Below are 12176 nucleotides of genomic sequence, written 5' to 3'. Positions count from 1 at the left end.
TTTTACAGGGAGGTCTTTATAGAGTTTGTTTTTAAACTTTTTGTTCCCTTGCTTTCTTTACCTCTTATAGGATGGATGATGGCCGACTCTTGGACTATCTTATGAATCATGATGAACTTATGGAAGAAAAAGTTGCTTTCTACATCCGAGATACCATGGAAGCCTTACAGTATCTACACAACTGCAGGGTAGCTCATTTGGACATCAAGGTAACAGGAAATATGGGCTAGGTGCTGGCCCTGTGGTTTCACTGATTCAGATGAGGTAACTCTCCTCTACCAGTTCAGGGCAACATCTTCTCTGTAAGCTATGATTTCAGAGAATTGACTGGAGCACTCTAGAGTGGGGCTGGAACCAGTTTAAAATGTATTTTGGAAATATTTAACAAAATAAACTAAATCAATCTATAACCCAGATGGATCCTTATGTATACTTTAGTGGCTCACACTTGTATTTAAGTCTGAAACTACTGGCCTAGAATTCTGACTCTCTGAGAGTCACACAGGCAGCATGTTTCAGAGGCAGAACCCAGATCTTCCTGGCTCGGAGGTAAGCTCTCTATCCACTACAAGGGCTAGGAAAAAAAATAAAGGAAAACACATCAGATCCAACTTGCACAGCCAATACCCTTAACAAAAGTGAATTACATTTCAATTTGTTTAGAAAGGTCAAAATTCCAATGAATATTAAGGCTGGAACTGGACTTATATTGATTTAATCAATATTTATTGAGTACCTACTATTTGCTAGACACTGTGCTAAGTGCTGGGGATACAAAAAAAGGCAAAAGATAGTCCCTGTCCTCAAGGAGTTTATATTCTGCCAGACTCTCTTCTAGACTACTAAGATTGGTTTCTACATAATTTAAGAAAATTCTTTTGAAGTATAATATTATAGAATGTTAGAATTTGAAGTCCAATTCCTGTATTTTACAGATAAAGAAACTGAGGTCCAGAAAGTCTACCACAATTAGTCAGTGGTAAAACAGACTAGAACCAGGGTCTCCTAACATTTTTTCCATAGGGCAGCTAGGTGGTACTAGACCAGACCAGAGTCAGGAAGAGTCATCTTCTTGAGTTCAAATCTGTGGGACCTTGGCCAATATTTAACACTGTTTGCTTCAATTTCCTCAAATGAGAAAAGGAAATGGCAAACCACTCCAGTATCTTCGCCAAAAGAATCCCAAATGGGATCATGAAGGGTCAGACAGACTCAAACAACTCAGCAACAACAAAAAACTTCTTTTCCACTTTACCATGCTGCCTCTCACATGTGAGAGTGACATCTAATAATGTCAGCTGAAAAATAGAAGGATAAGAAAAGGGGGGAGGCTTCAAGTGACTTCCAGTGACCTAGATCACCAATAAAACTTTTTTTCCCCATAAAATATTGTCCTAGTTAAGGAAAGAAAGAAGTGCATTGTTGATAGGGTTTGTTTTCCATGAAAAAAGAATTTACGTGTTAAAATCTCACGACCTGAAAACAGAGATGAAATTGAGAGAATATTCAGACCTACAAGGGTATAGCAGCAGCCAATAAAAAGATGATCCATCTGCTGTTCTCATTCATTGTTTTTGTCCCACAGTCCTTTGGCCAGCAGTGAAAGATGGTATCCACGGCACTTAGTACAATGTTTGGCACTCAGAAGGTGCTTGATAAATGCTTTCCATTTACTGAATTGCCAGCCTATGCCATAGTGGTAGTCATGGAAGCCAGAGAGGAGTCAAGGGTCACATCTATTTAGGAACCCTGGTTTAACCCTACTCTGCTAATAATCATTTAATGCCCTGACCCCTTCTCAGAAAGTATGCCCTCTCTGAAGGAGCTAACATTATCCCTAGGTAGTTGGTGGGTGGAGCAGTACATAAGAGCACTGCGCCTGGGATCACAAAGACCTGAATTCACCTCCTAGCTGTGTGACCCTGGGCAAATCACTTTTTATGTCTGTTTCAGTTTCCTTTACTATAAAATGAGGGTAATAACAGCACCTGCCTTGTAGGTACTAAATAAATGCCTATTCCCTTCCCTTCTGTCTCTACCCTGCAACTGTAGACCCTCTGAAGGCTTTGAAAAAAAGTATAAAAGGTGCTATGCTTTAATGGACTTGGAATCAGAAGACGGGCTCTGACACAATTAGTGTGACCTTGGGCAACTCATATGACCTCTTTGGTCCTCTGTTTCCTTATCTGTAAAATGAAGAGGCTGAACCTGATAGCCTCTAAGGTCCCTTTCAGCTCTAAATCTATGATCCTGTGATTTAGTTTTGTTCCAACTTCTACCTACCAAAGGTTTACTTTACTTGGGGAGGAGTGGGACAATAAGGGCACATATGAATCCAAAGCGGGCAGCTGGATGGTACAGTGGAGAACATGCTGGTGAGTTCAAACCCTGCCTTGCACACATATTAACTGTGTGAACCTGGGCAAGTCACTTAACTTCTTAGCCTCAGGTTTAGCATCCGTAAAATGGAGGTAAGAACAGTACCTACCTCAGACGATTGTTGCATAGTTCACAGAGCACAGCACTTGGCAAGCTGTAAAGCACTATGTGTTAGCTATTGTTATTTTTGTTATTACTGATATTCTTATCAGAAAAGCAAACTTTTCTCCTTTGGTCACTCTCTCTCATTGCTCTACAGCCAGAAAACCTGCTTATTGACTTACGGATCCCAGTGCCTCGAGTGAAGCTCATTGATTTGGAGGATGCTGTCCAGATCTCAGGTCATTTCCACATCCACCACTTGCTGGGGAACCCAGAGTTTGCTGCCCCAGAGGTGATCCAGGGCATCCCTGTCTCCTTGGGCACAGATATCTGGAGCATTGGAGTCTTGACTTATGTCATGTTAAGCGGTGTGTCCCCCTTTCTGGATGAGAGCAAGGAGGAGACATGTATCAATGTATGTAGGGTGGACTTCAGTTTTCCCCATGAGTACTTCTGTGGGGTCAGTAACACGGCAAGGGATTTCATCAATGTGATGTTACAGGAAGATTTCCGGCGGAGGCCCACAGCAGCTACCTGCCTGCAACATCCCTGGCTGCAGCCCCATAATGGCAGCTACTCCAAAATTCCCCTGGATACCTCACGACTGGCCTGCTTCATAGAACGCCGGAAGCACCAAAATGATGTTCGCCCAGTTCCCAATGTCAAGAGCTTCATTGTCAGTCGGATGAACCAAGGAACATAAGCCTGCTCCCTGCTCTTGAGGATTGACTGGGATGCACATTGTGAGCGAAAGTGAGGCAATGTTGGGCTGTAAATAGTTCTGTGTTAGACCATTTGACTTCCTGCAGTTCCCCACATTGAGTGATGTACCTCATGCACCTTTTTCCAGTGATTATTCAGTGTCTAAACAACAGTAAAAACCCACCCTGAATCTAGGAGTTTTCTAATAGTTGGCTAATTACCCTCTCTATAAGATTATTCTACAAAGGCAAGGAATAAGCTAAGTATTGGGATTGTGGAAAGTAGAAAGGGTGAGGGTTGGGAAGGGCCTGCATGGCTACTTTCAGGTAGACTTAGGTCAAAATGGAAAATAATGAGTTCCAAGTGGAGTCTTAAATGGAATCAGCTGAAGCTCATGCTAGTGAGCCAGTACAGAACTGAAAAGAATTCTCTCTTTGTTGAAATTTTCAAAAACCACCACAGAGTTCTGTGTAAGAGAGGCGGCCCATCTGTCAACTGTTCCAGTTTAGGTGTATTAGATATAATGTCTTAATACAAATATATGTGAGCATACAGTAGAATATATCCACCCAGGTTTCAGAGTTTTATGATGTATGTGTATATATGTATGTAAAATAGATATAGCTTTAAAATCAATCAGCAGTACCTTTCTGTGCTAGAGTTAAAACAGTTATTTATAGGAGCAGTAAGTCGTTTTGACTTAAGCACAACAGATGATGGATTTTTAAAAGTATTTTATAAAACCTTGTACAGAAATCTTTTACCAAGACCAGAGGAATTAATATTACCCTTTTTTCCCCGGTATCTCTAAACTTATAACTTTGCTTCCAGGTGAAGGTTTATTTGATGAATACTGATTGCGCCTATCAAAATTCCCGTTTCACTGACAGCTCAGAAGTCATCTGGTAGAGAAATCTGCTGGAGAGCTAATTCAGCAATGGAACTTAAAATTTACTTGTCTATTCATGGATAATGAAACAAATCCAGGGGCCTATTTTTATGCCTCCACCTGACTTTGAAATAGGTCCATGAATAGAATACATTTTTTTGATAGGACCATTAGAAACTTTTCTTACAGTTCTTAGCCGTAAGGGTGCAGAATTCTAGTTTCTTCTACAGATATGCATCAGACACTGGGAAACTTCCTTTACGTCCTTATCATTGCTAACAGCAGTGATGTTTGTCTACTAGGAGGAGGTAAATATGTCTCTTTTCAAACATCTGGAAGAAGCAAAATTCCTAAGGAAATGGGTGAGAATGCTCCCTCTGTGTGGACTACCCTTTTGGTTCTTGGATTTCCAAATGTTACCAGAACCAGGTTTTGGGGGAGCTTGGGGGGCACTCATTCTAGGGAGCTGGAATCTGCCTTCTCCTGAGCCAAATCTCCTCATAGCATCACTTGAAAATCAGACTTGAGGACATGCAGGGAGACATTTAATTTTGAAGCCAGGAAGCAAAGCCTATAGATTATCCAAAGGGAACGTTATTTTCCTTGGGGCTGCAACAGGTGTGAATCCTTAGCCCCAGACATTTCTCTGGACTCACAAAACCATTTTGAAGGCTGATGCTGCTGCGCTCTAGACTAGAGTATAATGTCTCAGAATAAGGCTATATTTGCTGACCGTCCTTTCTTTCTTGGTAGAAGCAAAAAGTACTAAAGCCTGAGTATTTTTACTCTAATTTAATATAAGATCTTACCCTATACTTTCCAGGATTTCTTCTAAAACGTACTGTCACACAGTTGACATTTTTAAGCTTAACTGAACCATCTGCTCAAATAAAATTTCCCAGCATTCCTTCTCTCTTCCAACGGGAAGCACTCAAATCATGCAGTACAGGAACTGCAAGCAGAACACTTGGGAATGGTTCCCTGGAATTAACCATCTGCATGTCTGGGTGGGGAAAAATATTGAAAATCAAACCTGAGCTAAGATAATATCCAGAAACCTTTCATCTCACAATGGAAATGTAGAATTAGTGATAGCTCACTGAATATTTTTCAGAATATTAAAAGGTAACTTTATCATCTATCCTTCCTTGTCTCGACACTATCCCTAAAACATCCCTAAATTTATGTATTAATAAATTAATAGTAAGTACAAGCAATAAGACTAGGTAGCACTTAGCATTTTCGGGATTAACCAAATATATGTAAACCGACTCTGACTGTATTTGTTTTCTAGCTTGTGAATGGCCTTGGGTTACTAATTCAGATGCCTTGGAGACTACTGGCTTGCTCTATATATACTCCATTCAAACACAGATACACAGTTTGTTATTTAAAAAAAATAATCATCTAAATTCCTAAGACCTCCATAATAGAAAAACATCAGTACAAAATATGATGGACCCTCACCTAGGATTTATTTTGCAAAGGGGAGGGGAGAATGACCTTATTGTAGGGTTGGAGAATCATTTTAATTTTCAAAAGATGCCATGCCATTTGCTTTGTCCATTTCTCTTTCTTCTACCTAGAACAAGTGGTTTGAAGAACTCTCGTGAACATCAACAGTTATCGAGATCAGGCAAAAGACAGCTGAGTGTTGGTTTCTATAAAGCAAAGCCTAGACTAGGAAGAATGCAGGTTCGGTGTGATGGCCAAAGAATTGGAGTGGAGGAGGTAGTGTTGAGAAGTGGTCATTTGCAATATATCAACTATGGTAGGGGCTTCCATATTTCATTAGCTTTGGGATGATCCAGGAGGGAAGTTGCCTAGACTGCTCCAGAATAAATGATTGAATATGTTCCAATGAAAGCATGGTAAAACAAACAGTAGATCTGGAATCAAAGGAACTGGGTTCAAGTCCCCAGCTCTGCCATTTCCTCCCTATAAAACATTAGACAAGGTACTTAACCTCTCTAGATCTCAGTTTTCTCATCTGTAAAATGATCAGATTAAACTGGATAACCTTCTAGATCTAAATCTATGGTCCTATGAAAACATGTTTTTGATAGTCATGTTGGATGCTGTTATTAAGTAAAGCCAAAGTATAATTAATGATATCAGAGTAAATATGTATATGTATGTATGTATGTATGTACATATACATATATTTACATATGTATGTATATATATCAGAGGCCCCAAGGTAAAGTGAGAAATTATCCATTTAACTTAGCCAGAGAATTCCTTAATAGTAGGAATCATTGTATATGCATAGTTCTCTGCCCTTCTAGACAGTGTGGTCTAGCTTAGATCCAAGAATTCTCCAGAGTAGCATTTAAACAAGAACCAAAACCAGACCTGTTAAGTCATTCCTTTTTAAAAGTGGGTAAATGGAAAATAGAGTTAGGTAATATATCTTTGGGGTATCATGTTGGGTCACCTATGGTGAGAGAAAGAAAAGCATTTGAGACCATTTCCTTGTACAGCTAGAAACAATTACTATATTTTGCATAATTACAACTTCAAATAATATGAATTCCAACATGTGACCCTTCACGAGATTCATCATTTGGACTAATCAAGACCTAGCTGTGCCTGCCCTGAACCAAAGCTATTTAGAGAATTCCTAGGGGAAGGAGGGAAACTTGTACTTCTGCTAAAATTGTACTAACCTTGAAAATAAGTTTATTGGGCATGGCTAATAAAAGTATCCCATTTATTCAGGCTACTCAAGTTCATTTTTAGCCAAGATTGTCCAAATTGGCTTATGCTCATTGGGTAAGATTTCTTCTGTCAGGATAAACATGAAAAGGGATAAGGGAAGAAAGGGTAAAGGTAAGGGACAAAACAATATAAATTAATTTGAGATGATTTGTCCCTTTCAATCTGGTCTTACAGAGCTAAGCACTTGCTAAAAATGTATGAGAAAAGTTGAGAGTGAATTGTGGGAATGGGAGGGTGGGGAAAGGGTGTGCTTTTGACTTCTCAGAGTCACAGAATAATATAAAGGAAGGGAGGGAGTACAAAAGGAGAAGGAGGGATATTGACTTTGGTGCTTTGTGGTCCACTTTAAAACAGTTGTGCCTTTCAGAGCGGAGGATGAGAAATGCTAAAAACTGTCATTTTTAGCTTTCCTGAATTCTTGGTACATTGGCCTTGCTTTTCTTAACGGAAGGAGGAGGGGAAATCTGAGCACAGGGCAGAGCAGAAATTCCATGTTTTCTCCTATCAGTGTGGACCTTGACTTCTTCCTTTTCTGTAAAATACGTCATGGAATCCTTCTGCCCTGAATTTGTAGTCCATGGGCAAAATAGAGAGAAGAGGGGAATAGCTTCTTGAATTTCATAGGACTATTGATAAACTATAACAGTTAATCATATCTGAAACAGACTTTGGATAAAGTGCTATATACTGCCAATGCTGACTATTGCTCATTTCAAACCACCAATCTCTCAAAATTCCAGTTTTTCCAGTATTCAACTCTTCAGGCATCATTTGTCAGCTTATGAGACTGGATTCTTCTGCAGGATTCATACATGAAAACATTACATGTTTACCTTACTATTACTTGGTCTGATATAGGAACAAATCACTATTTAAAAGAACCCATTGCTTGGAAAGATGGGTAGGGAAGTTTTCCTACTGAACAGTATCTATCCTCAAGGACCAAACACCACCCTTGTTTCTCCCCATAATTTTGCTTTAGAAATATACAGGCCTGGCTTCCTCTCCCACCCTCTACTTTACATATCTTACTGTGTGAGCAACTGCAAAATACCATTAGTTACCAACCACTGCAGAGCATCCCCCTGGTTTCATTGGTAACTACCATCCCCAGTGAATCAAGGGCACAGGTGTAGAGGGTAGATATCTCTGTGGTTGGGGTATCAGTGGGGAGAAAGAGGTTTGAATCTGGAGGCAACCAGACTTTTTGAGAGTAACCTATTGGAAAACAACTTCCTGTGGCCTATAACTGTGTATACTTGCTAGTCATTCCTGGATCCTTGACGATTTGAAGGGCTCTAAGTTTGGTTCCTCAAGGCCCTATGGGAACAAAGGTGTCATAAATGAGAAACTAGTGGTGATTTCTGTGTGTTTACAAAAACCTTTGCCCCGTTTTTGCAATCAAAAGCCCCTGCCAATCAGGGGAGAGATGATGACTCCAGCTACCCTAATGGCTGGGTGGCACTTGCCAACAACCACTCACTCAGGGTGAATGGTAACAGATGCTGGGTGAGTGGGAAGGAATGTATACATCATTCATTCTACTCCCTAGATATGAACTCCTACAGGGAGTTTGGGATAGGCAAACATATTTGTAGGCTTATCAGTTTTTTGTATTTATTTGTAAAGCTGTGTTAGGATTTCCCTTAGTTTTCTAAAAAAAAAAAAATCTAGGGACCATTTAAAAATTGTAAATAAAACCATGGGGAGGGGACAGGGGAGATGCCCCTGACATTCACATACGCACCAAAAAAGAAAGTACTATATTAATACTTGTTCTTTAAGTACTATGAGATCTTCAATTGTTTCATTAATTGTTATTGTGAATAAAATTTTCCCAGCAAGCCTGGAATCTGGGCATAGGTATCTGGATTTTCTTTTAAAAGGTTGTTTTTGTTTTTAAGTGTGAGAAATCTAGACAGTAACATAGAAAAACTGGCCATGTTTTCTGTGATATGATGAAGTTTCTTCCTCACTTTTAACAAACTTAGAAGCTAGAGGAGGACAAAAAAACAATCATTTTAAGATAACTTTCAGTCCTCAAAGACCAGTGTAATGGCTCCCAAGAGGAACCATTCTACAAGGGATATCCTGACACTGAAACATTTGACAGATTCAGTTTTCCTGCCAATTTGCTCACTGATAAATTCAGAAAATGAGAATCTTGACCATGTTCCAATTTGGGGTTCATCCTTTCTGCTCTATAAGAAAGCCATTATTTCAGAAAGTGAGGGTAGGGAGGGAAGATCAGGGGATGGAGTGAATGGAAAGAGATAGAAATTAAGTAAATAGAGAGAATCCCATTTTATGAGGCTGAATGTATATATCTAGCCTGGCACTAGCTGGGCATGTTGGCACTCAGTAAATCCTTGACTGACTAATTGATCGATACTGCCATCAGTAATAGATTCACATTTTGGAATGCTACGGTGACTGTCACCATGCCATCCATCAGAAGGCTAATTCTGTGCTGTTGTTGTGGTCTTTGAACATGAGGCTAGCAAAACCAACATTTCACTCGCTAAACTTAAGCCATATCTCTCATCTCTGTGTCTCATACTTTGCTTTAATTTTTGTTTTTTGACCCTGGTGCTTTGACTTCAATATCTGCTGAACAGTTCAGTCTGCTCTGTTGGAAAAGAAGGACTGAAAGGTAGAACAAATGTGGGAAATGTGGCAACTCTGAACACATTTCCTTCAGAATGAGAGCCAACCACCAACGGAAGGTACTGGTTTAAGGACAAGTAGGTGGAAAAAGACTGATCTGTATCTGCATGCACATGAAGATAGTGTATAATGTCTATGTCTATCTTATAGTCCATATGTAGAATTTATCAGAGAAACATAAAGAGATGCAGGATGGTGTAATGGAGACTCTCAGTCAGGCAACCTGGCTTCAAGTCCTAGTCCCATTGTGCAGCCCCCAAGTCTCAGGTTCCTCATCTATAAAACAGGGATAATGATACTTACCTACCTCACAGGGTTGTTGTGAGGATCAGATGAGGTAATGTATGTGAATGCCCTATAGAAACGTAAGCTATTATTATCATCAGTTTACAGAGAGCTTACCTCATATCCCTAGCATGTGAGAAGGAAGGGGTTGGGTTGGATGAACTCTCTAAAGTTTCTTGAGCTCAAAACCAGCTGTGATTCTGTGTTTCCTGACCTATAAACATCCAAATTCACCAATGTTCTAAGTGGGAAAACAACTTCCAGCTATTTAAAACCATTAGAACTGGCACTAAACAGAACCAATCGACTCCTGCTCAAGCTCGAGCCAGTTCTTTACTTTTCAAAGACATCAAAGAAAGGGGCTCCAGGCCTAGGACATCCCAATGAATTTATTGTTTGATTTACTCTACTGATCTGGGTCAGATAACTTTGCATTTGAATCATTAATAATCCCTTTTGCAGACACAGAGGGCCAGCTCAGAGTAGTTAGGAGACTTGGACTCAAATCCATCTTCCAACACAATTCCCTGTGTGACCCTGGAACTTTTATGTATCTCAGGCAATTCTCTAAGCTCCTCTATGAAAGTCAAGGAGGAGCAGTGCCTGTGTCTGTGGAGGGAATCTTCACACTAGGATTTCCCTCCTTCCACTAGTAAAATCATTTCACTTATCCCTTTTCTCCAGACCCTTCAGTGAACGACTCAAATTGGTTCTGAGAACTTGAGGTGGGCCCTTCTGGCCCTGCATAGAAGGGGCCTATCTATGTCTCGGCAGGTTTCTCCATATGGACCATAACACATACACATAGAATCACACTAAATCACAATAGACTTAACAATCAACAGAAAAAAAGAGGAAAAACAACAATGAAAAAAATGCCACTCCACAGTATTGATCAATAGCTCAATATTTTCAAGGTGCAAAAGAATTCCACAGCCTTAATTATTTCAGTGTCTTGCTGGTCTGCCTTAAGTGTATCTTCTGTTTTATGGTAATTCTTTTTCATTTTGTATACATACAATGTCATTTTGTAAAGGTAGGTTGTAAATATTTTATTTGTAAGTCAGATCCCTCATGTGTCATGTTGTAAAGTGGTGATCTGATATCATGCTTATGATTAAAAACAGCCAATGTTACAAGCTGCAAATGAAGCTTCAAAATGTACACCTCATGTGTTATTGCATTCCTATAAATATACTCTACTAAAGATGCTGTTTCTGGTTTTCTTTTGTTTGGTGGCTGGTTGTTGTTTTTTTCCCCCGATTAAAAACATTTGCCTAAAACAAGGAGTCCTGCTTTCACCCAAACATGGAGGCAGTGTGATTTCCCTGTCCCAAAAAAATCCTTTCTGGACACCACTCACATATATACACATCTATCTATATATGCATATATATACATATGTATATGAGAGAGCAAGAGAGAGAGATTGCTTAATATATATTCATTCATTCAGTATGATAGTAGAAAGAACACTGGCTCTTGGAGACTGGCAAAATCAATCAATAAGTATTTCTTAACTGCCTGCTGATACCAGAAATACAAAGACAAAAATGAAATCATCCCTGCCCTGAAGGTGCTTACATTCTATCCAGAGGGACAACTGGGTACAATAAAAAACTCTGTCCTGGTAGGAAAGTTATATCCTCATCAGATGGAGGCAGCTTGGGACAGTGGACAGAACACTGGGCATAGTCATATGTAGCTACGAGGCAGGGTTTGGAAGGAAAAGAGAATAAGCAGGACAGCCACAGAAACAAAAAAATTCTGTCCTAAAAGACAGATCACTCCTAAGGTAGATCAGAGAGCCAAATAAGACTTAACTGCAAACGATTATTTTCAATTCTGGATAGCAGTGTCCTCACTCACATTTGGCTATTGACTGCCCCCACCCTTTTATACCTTCTTAAGATCCTTCAGTGCCTCATTCCAGGTGAAAACTATGCTTCCCATCAGTTCTCCTACAGGTAAGGAGCCACACTGAGCATGCATAGTCTCAATTTGGAAGTGATCCCCTGTCTCCAAGAATAAATGGAAAAAAAAATTTTAATCCCAATAAGATCATCTCCTAACCTTCCACAGCGAAATATATTTGCTGAAGCGGGTGTGTTTAACCCATATTTGGCTTATAAGAACAGCACTAGAGGAGATGGACTGGAGAAATGTGAAGTTCAGCCAAGTGCCTCCACAGCCCAACAGCTCTAAGTACTGGGGGAAATGGGAGTCATCAGTTCTATTCCATACAGTAAGATGGAGGGCCACCAGACATTACTATCTGTCCTGTCACTGCTCCTAAGGTCCTCCAGGTCTTACCATCTGCCCTGTTTCTATGTCCTGCAGAGCCTCCCTGCCAGCCCCCCATCCAGAATTGTCATCTGAATGAATGACTTAAACTAAGGACCCATGTGCCTTATTACTCATCCGTCTTATA

The 12176-nt window shown here is 39.9% G+C and overlaps 1 protein-coding gene and 1 long non-coding RNA gene across 5 annotated transcripts in view; one reads left to right on the top strand and one right to left on the bottom strand.

The window, feature by feature from the left end:
* Nucleotides 1-3765, top strand: part of KALRN (kalirin RhoGEF kinase) — a 963226-nt gene extending 959461 nt beyond the window's left edge. For all 4 annotated transcript variants that reach the window (XM_072616710.1, XM_072616709.1, XM_072616708.1 and 1 more), the window contains 2 exons: nt 71-209; nt 2639-3765. In XM_072616710.1, the coding sequence (XP_072472811.1) occupies nt 71-209; nt 2639-3184 (685 nt within the window). In that variant the 3' untranslated portion in view covers nt 3185-3765. The remainder of the gene's footprint in view (nt 1-70; nt 210-2638) is intronic.
* The window catches only part of LOC140508836 (uncharacterized), a 75712-nt gene that overhangs the window by 61009 nt on the left and 2527 nt on the right, over nt 1-12176 (bottom strand). The window lies entirely within an intron of this gene.

Source organism: Notamacropus eugenii, chromosome 5, assembly GCF_028372415.1.
Source record: "Notamacropus eugenii isolate mMacEug1 chromosome 5, mMacEug1.pri_v2, whole genome shotgun sequence".
NCBI classification, from domain to species: Eukaryota; Metazoa; Chordata; class Mammalia; order Diprotodontia; family Macropodidae; genus Notamacropus; species Notamacropus eugenii.
The sequence above is the reverse complement of the archived record's forward strand: the minus strand, read 5'-3'. Positions and strand labels throughout refer to the sequence as shown.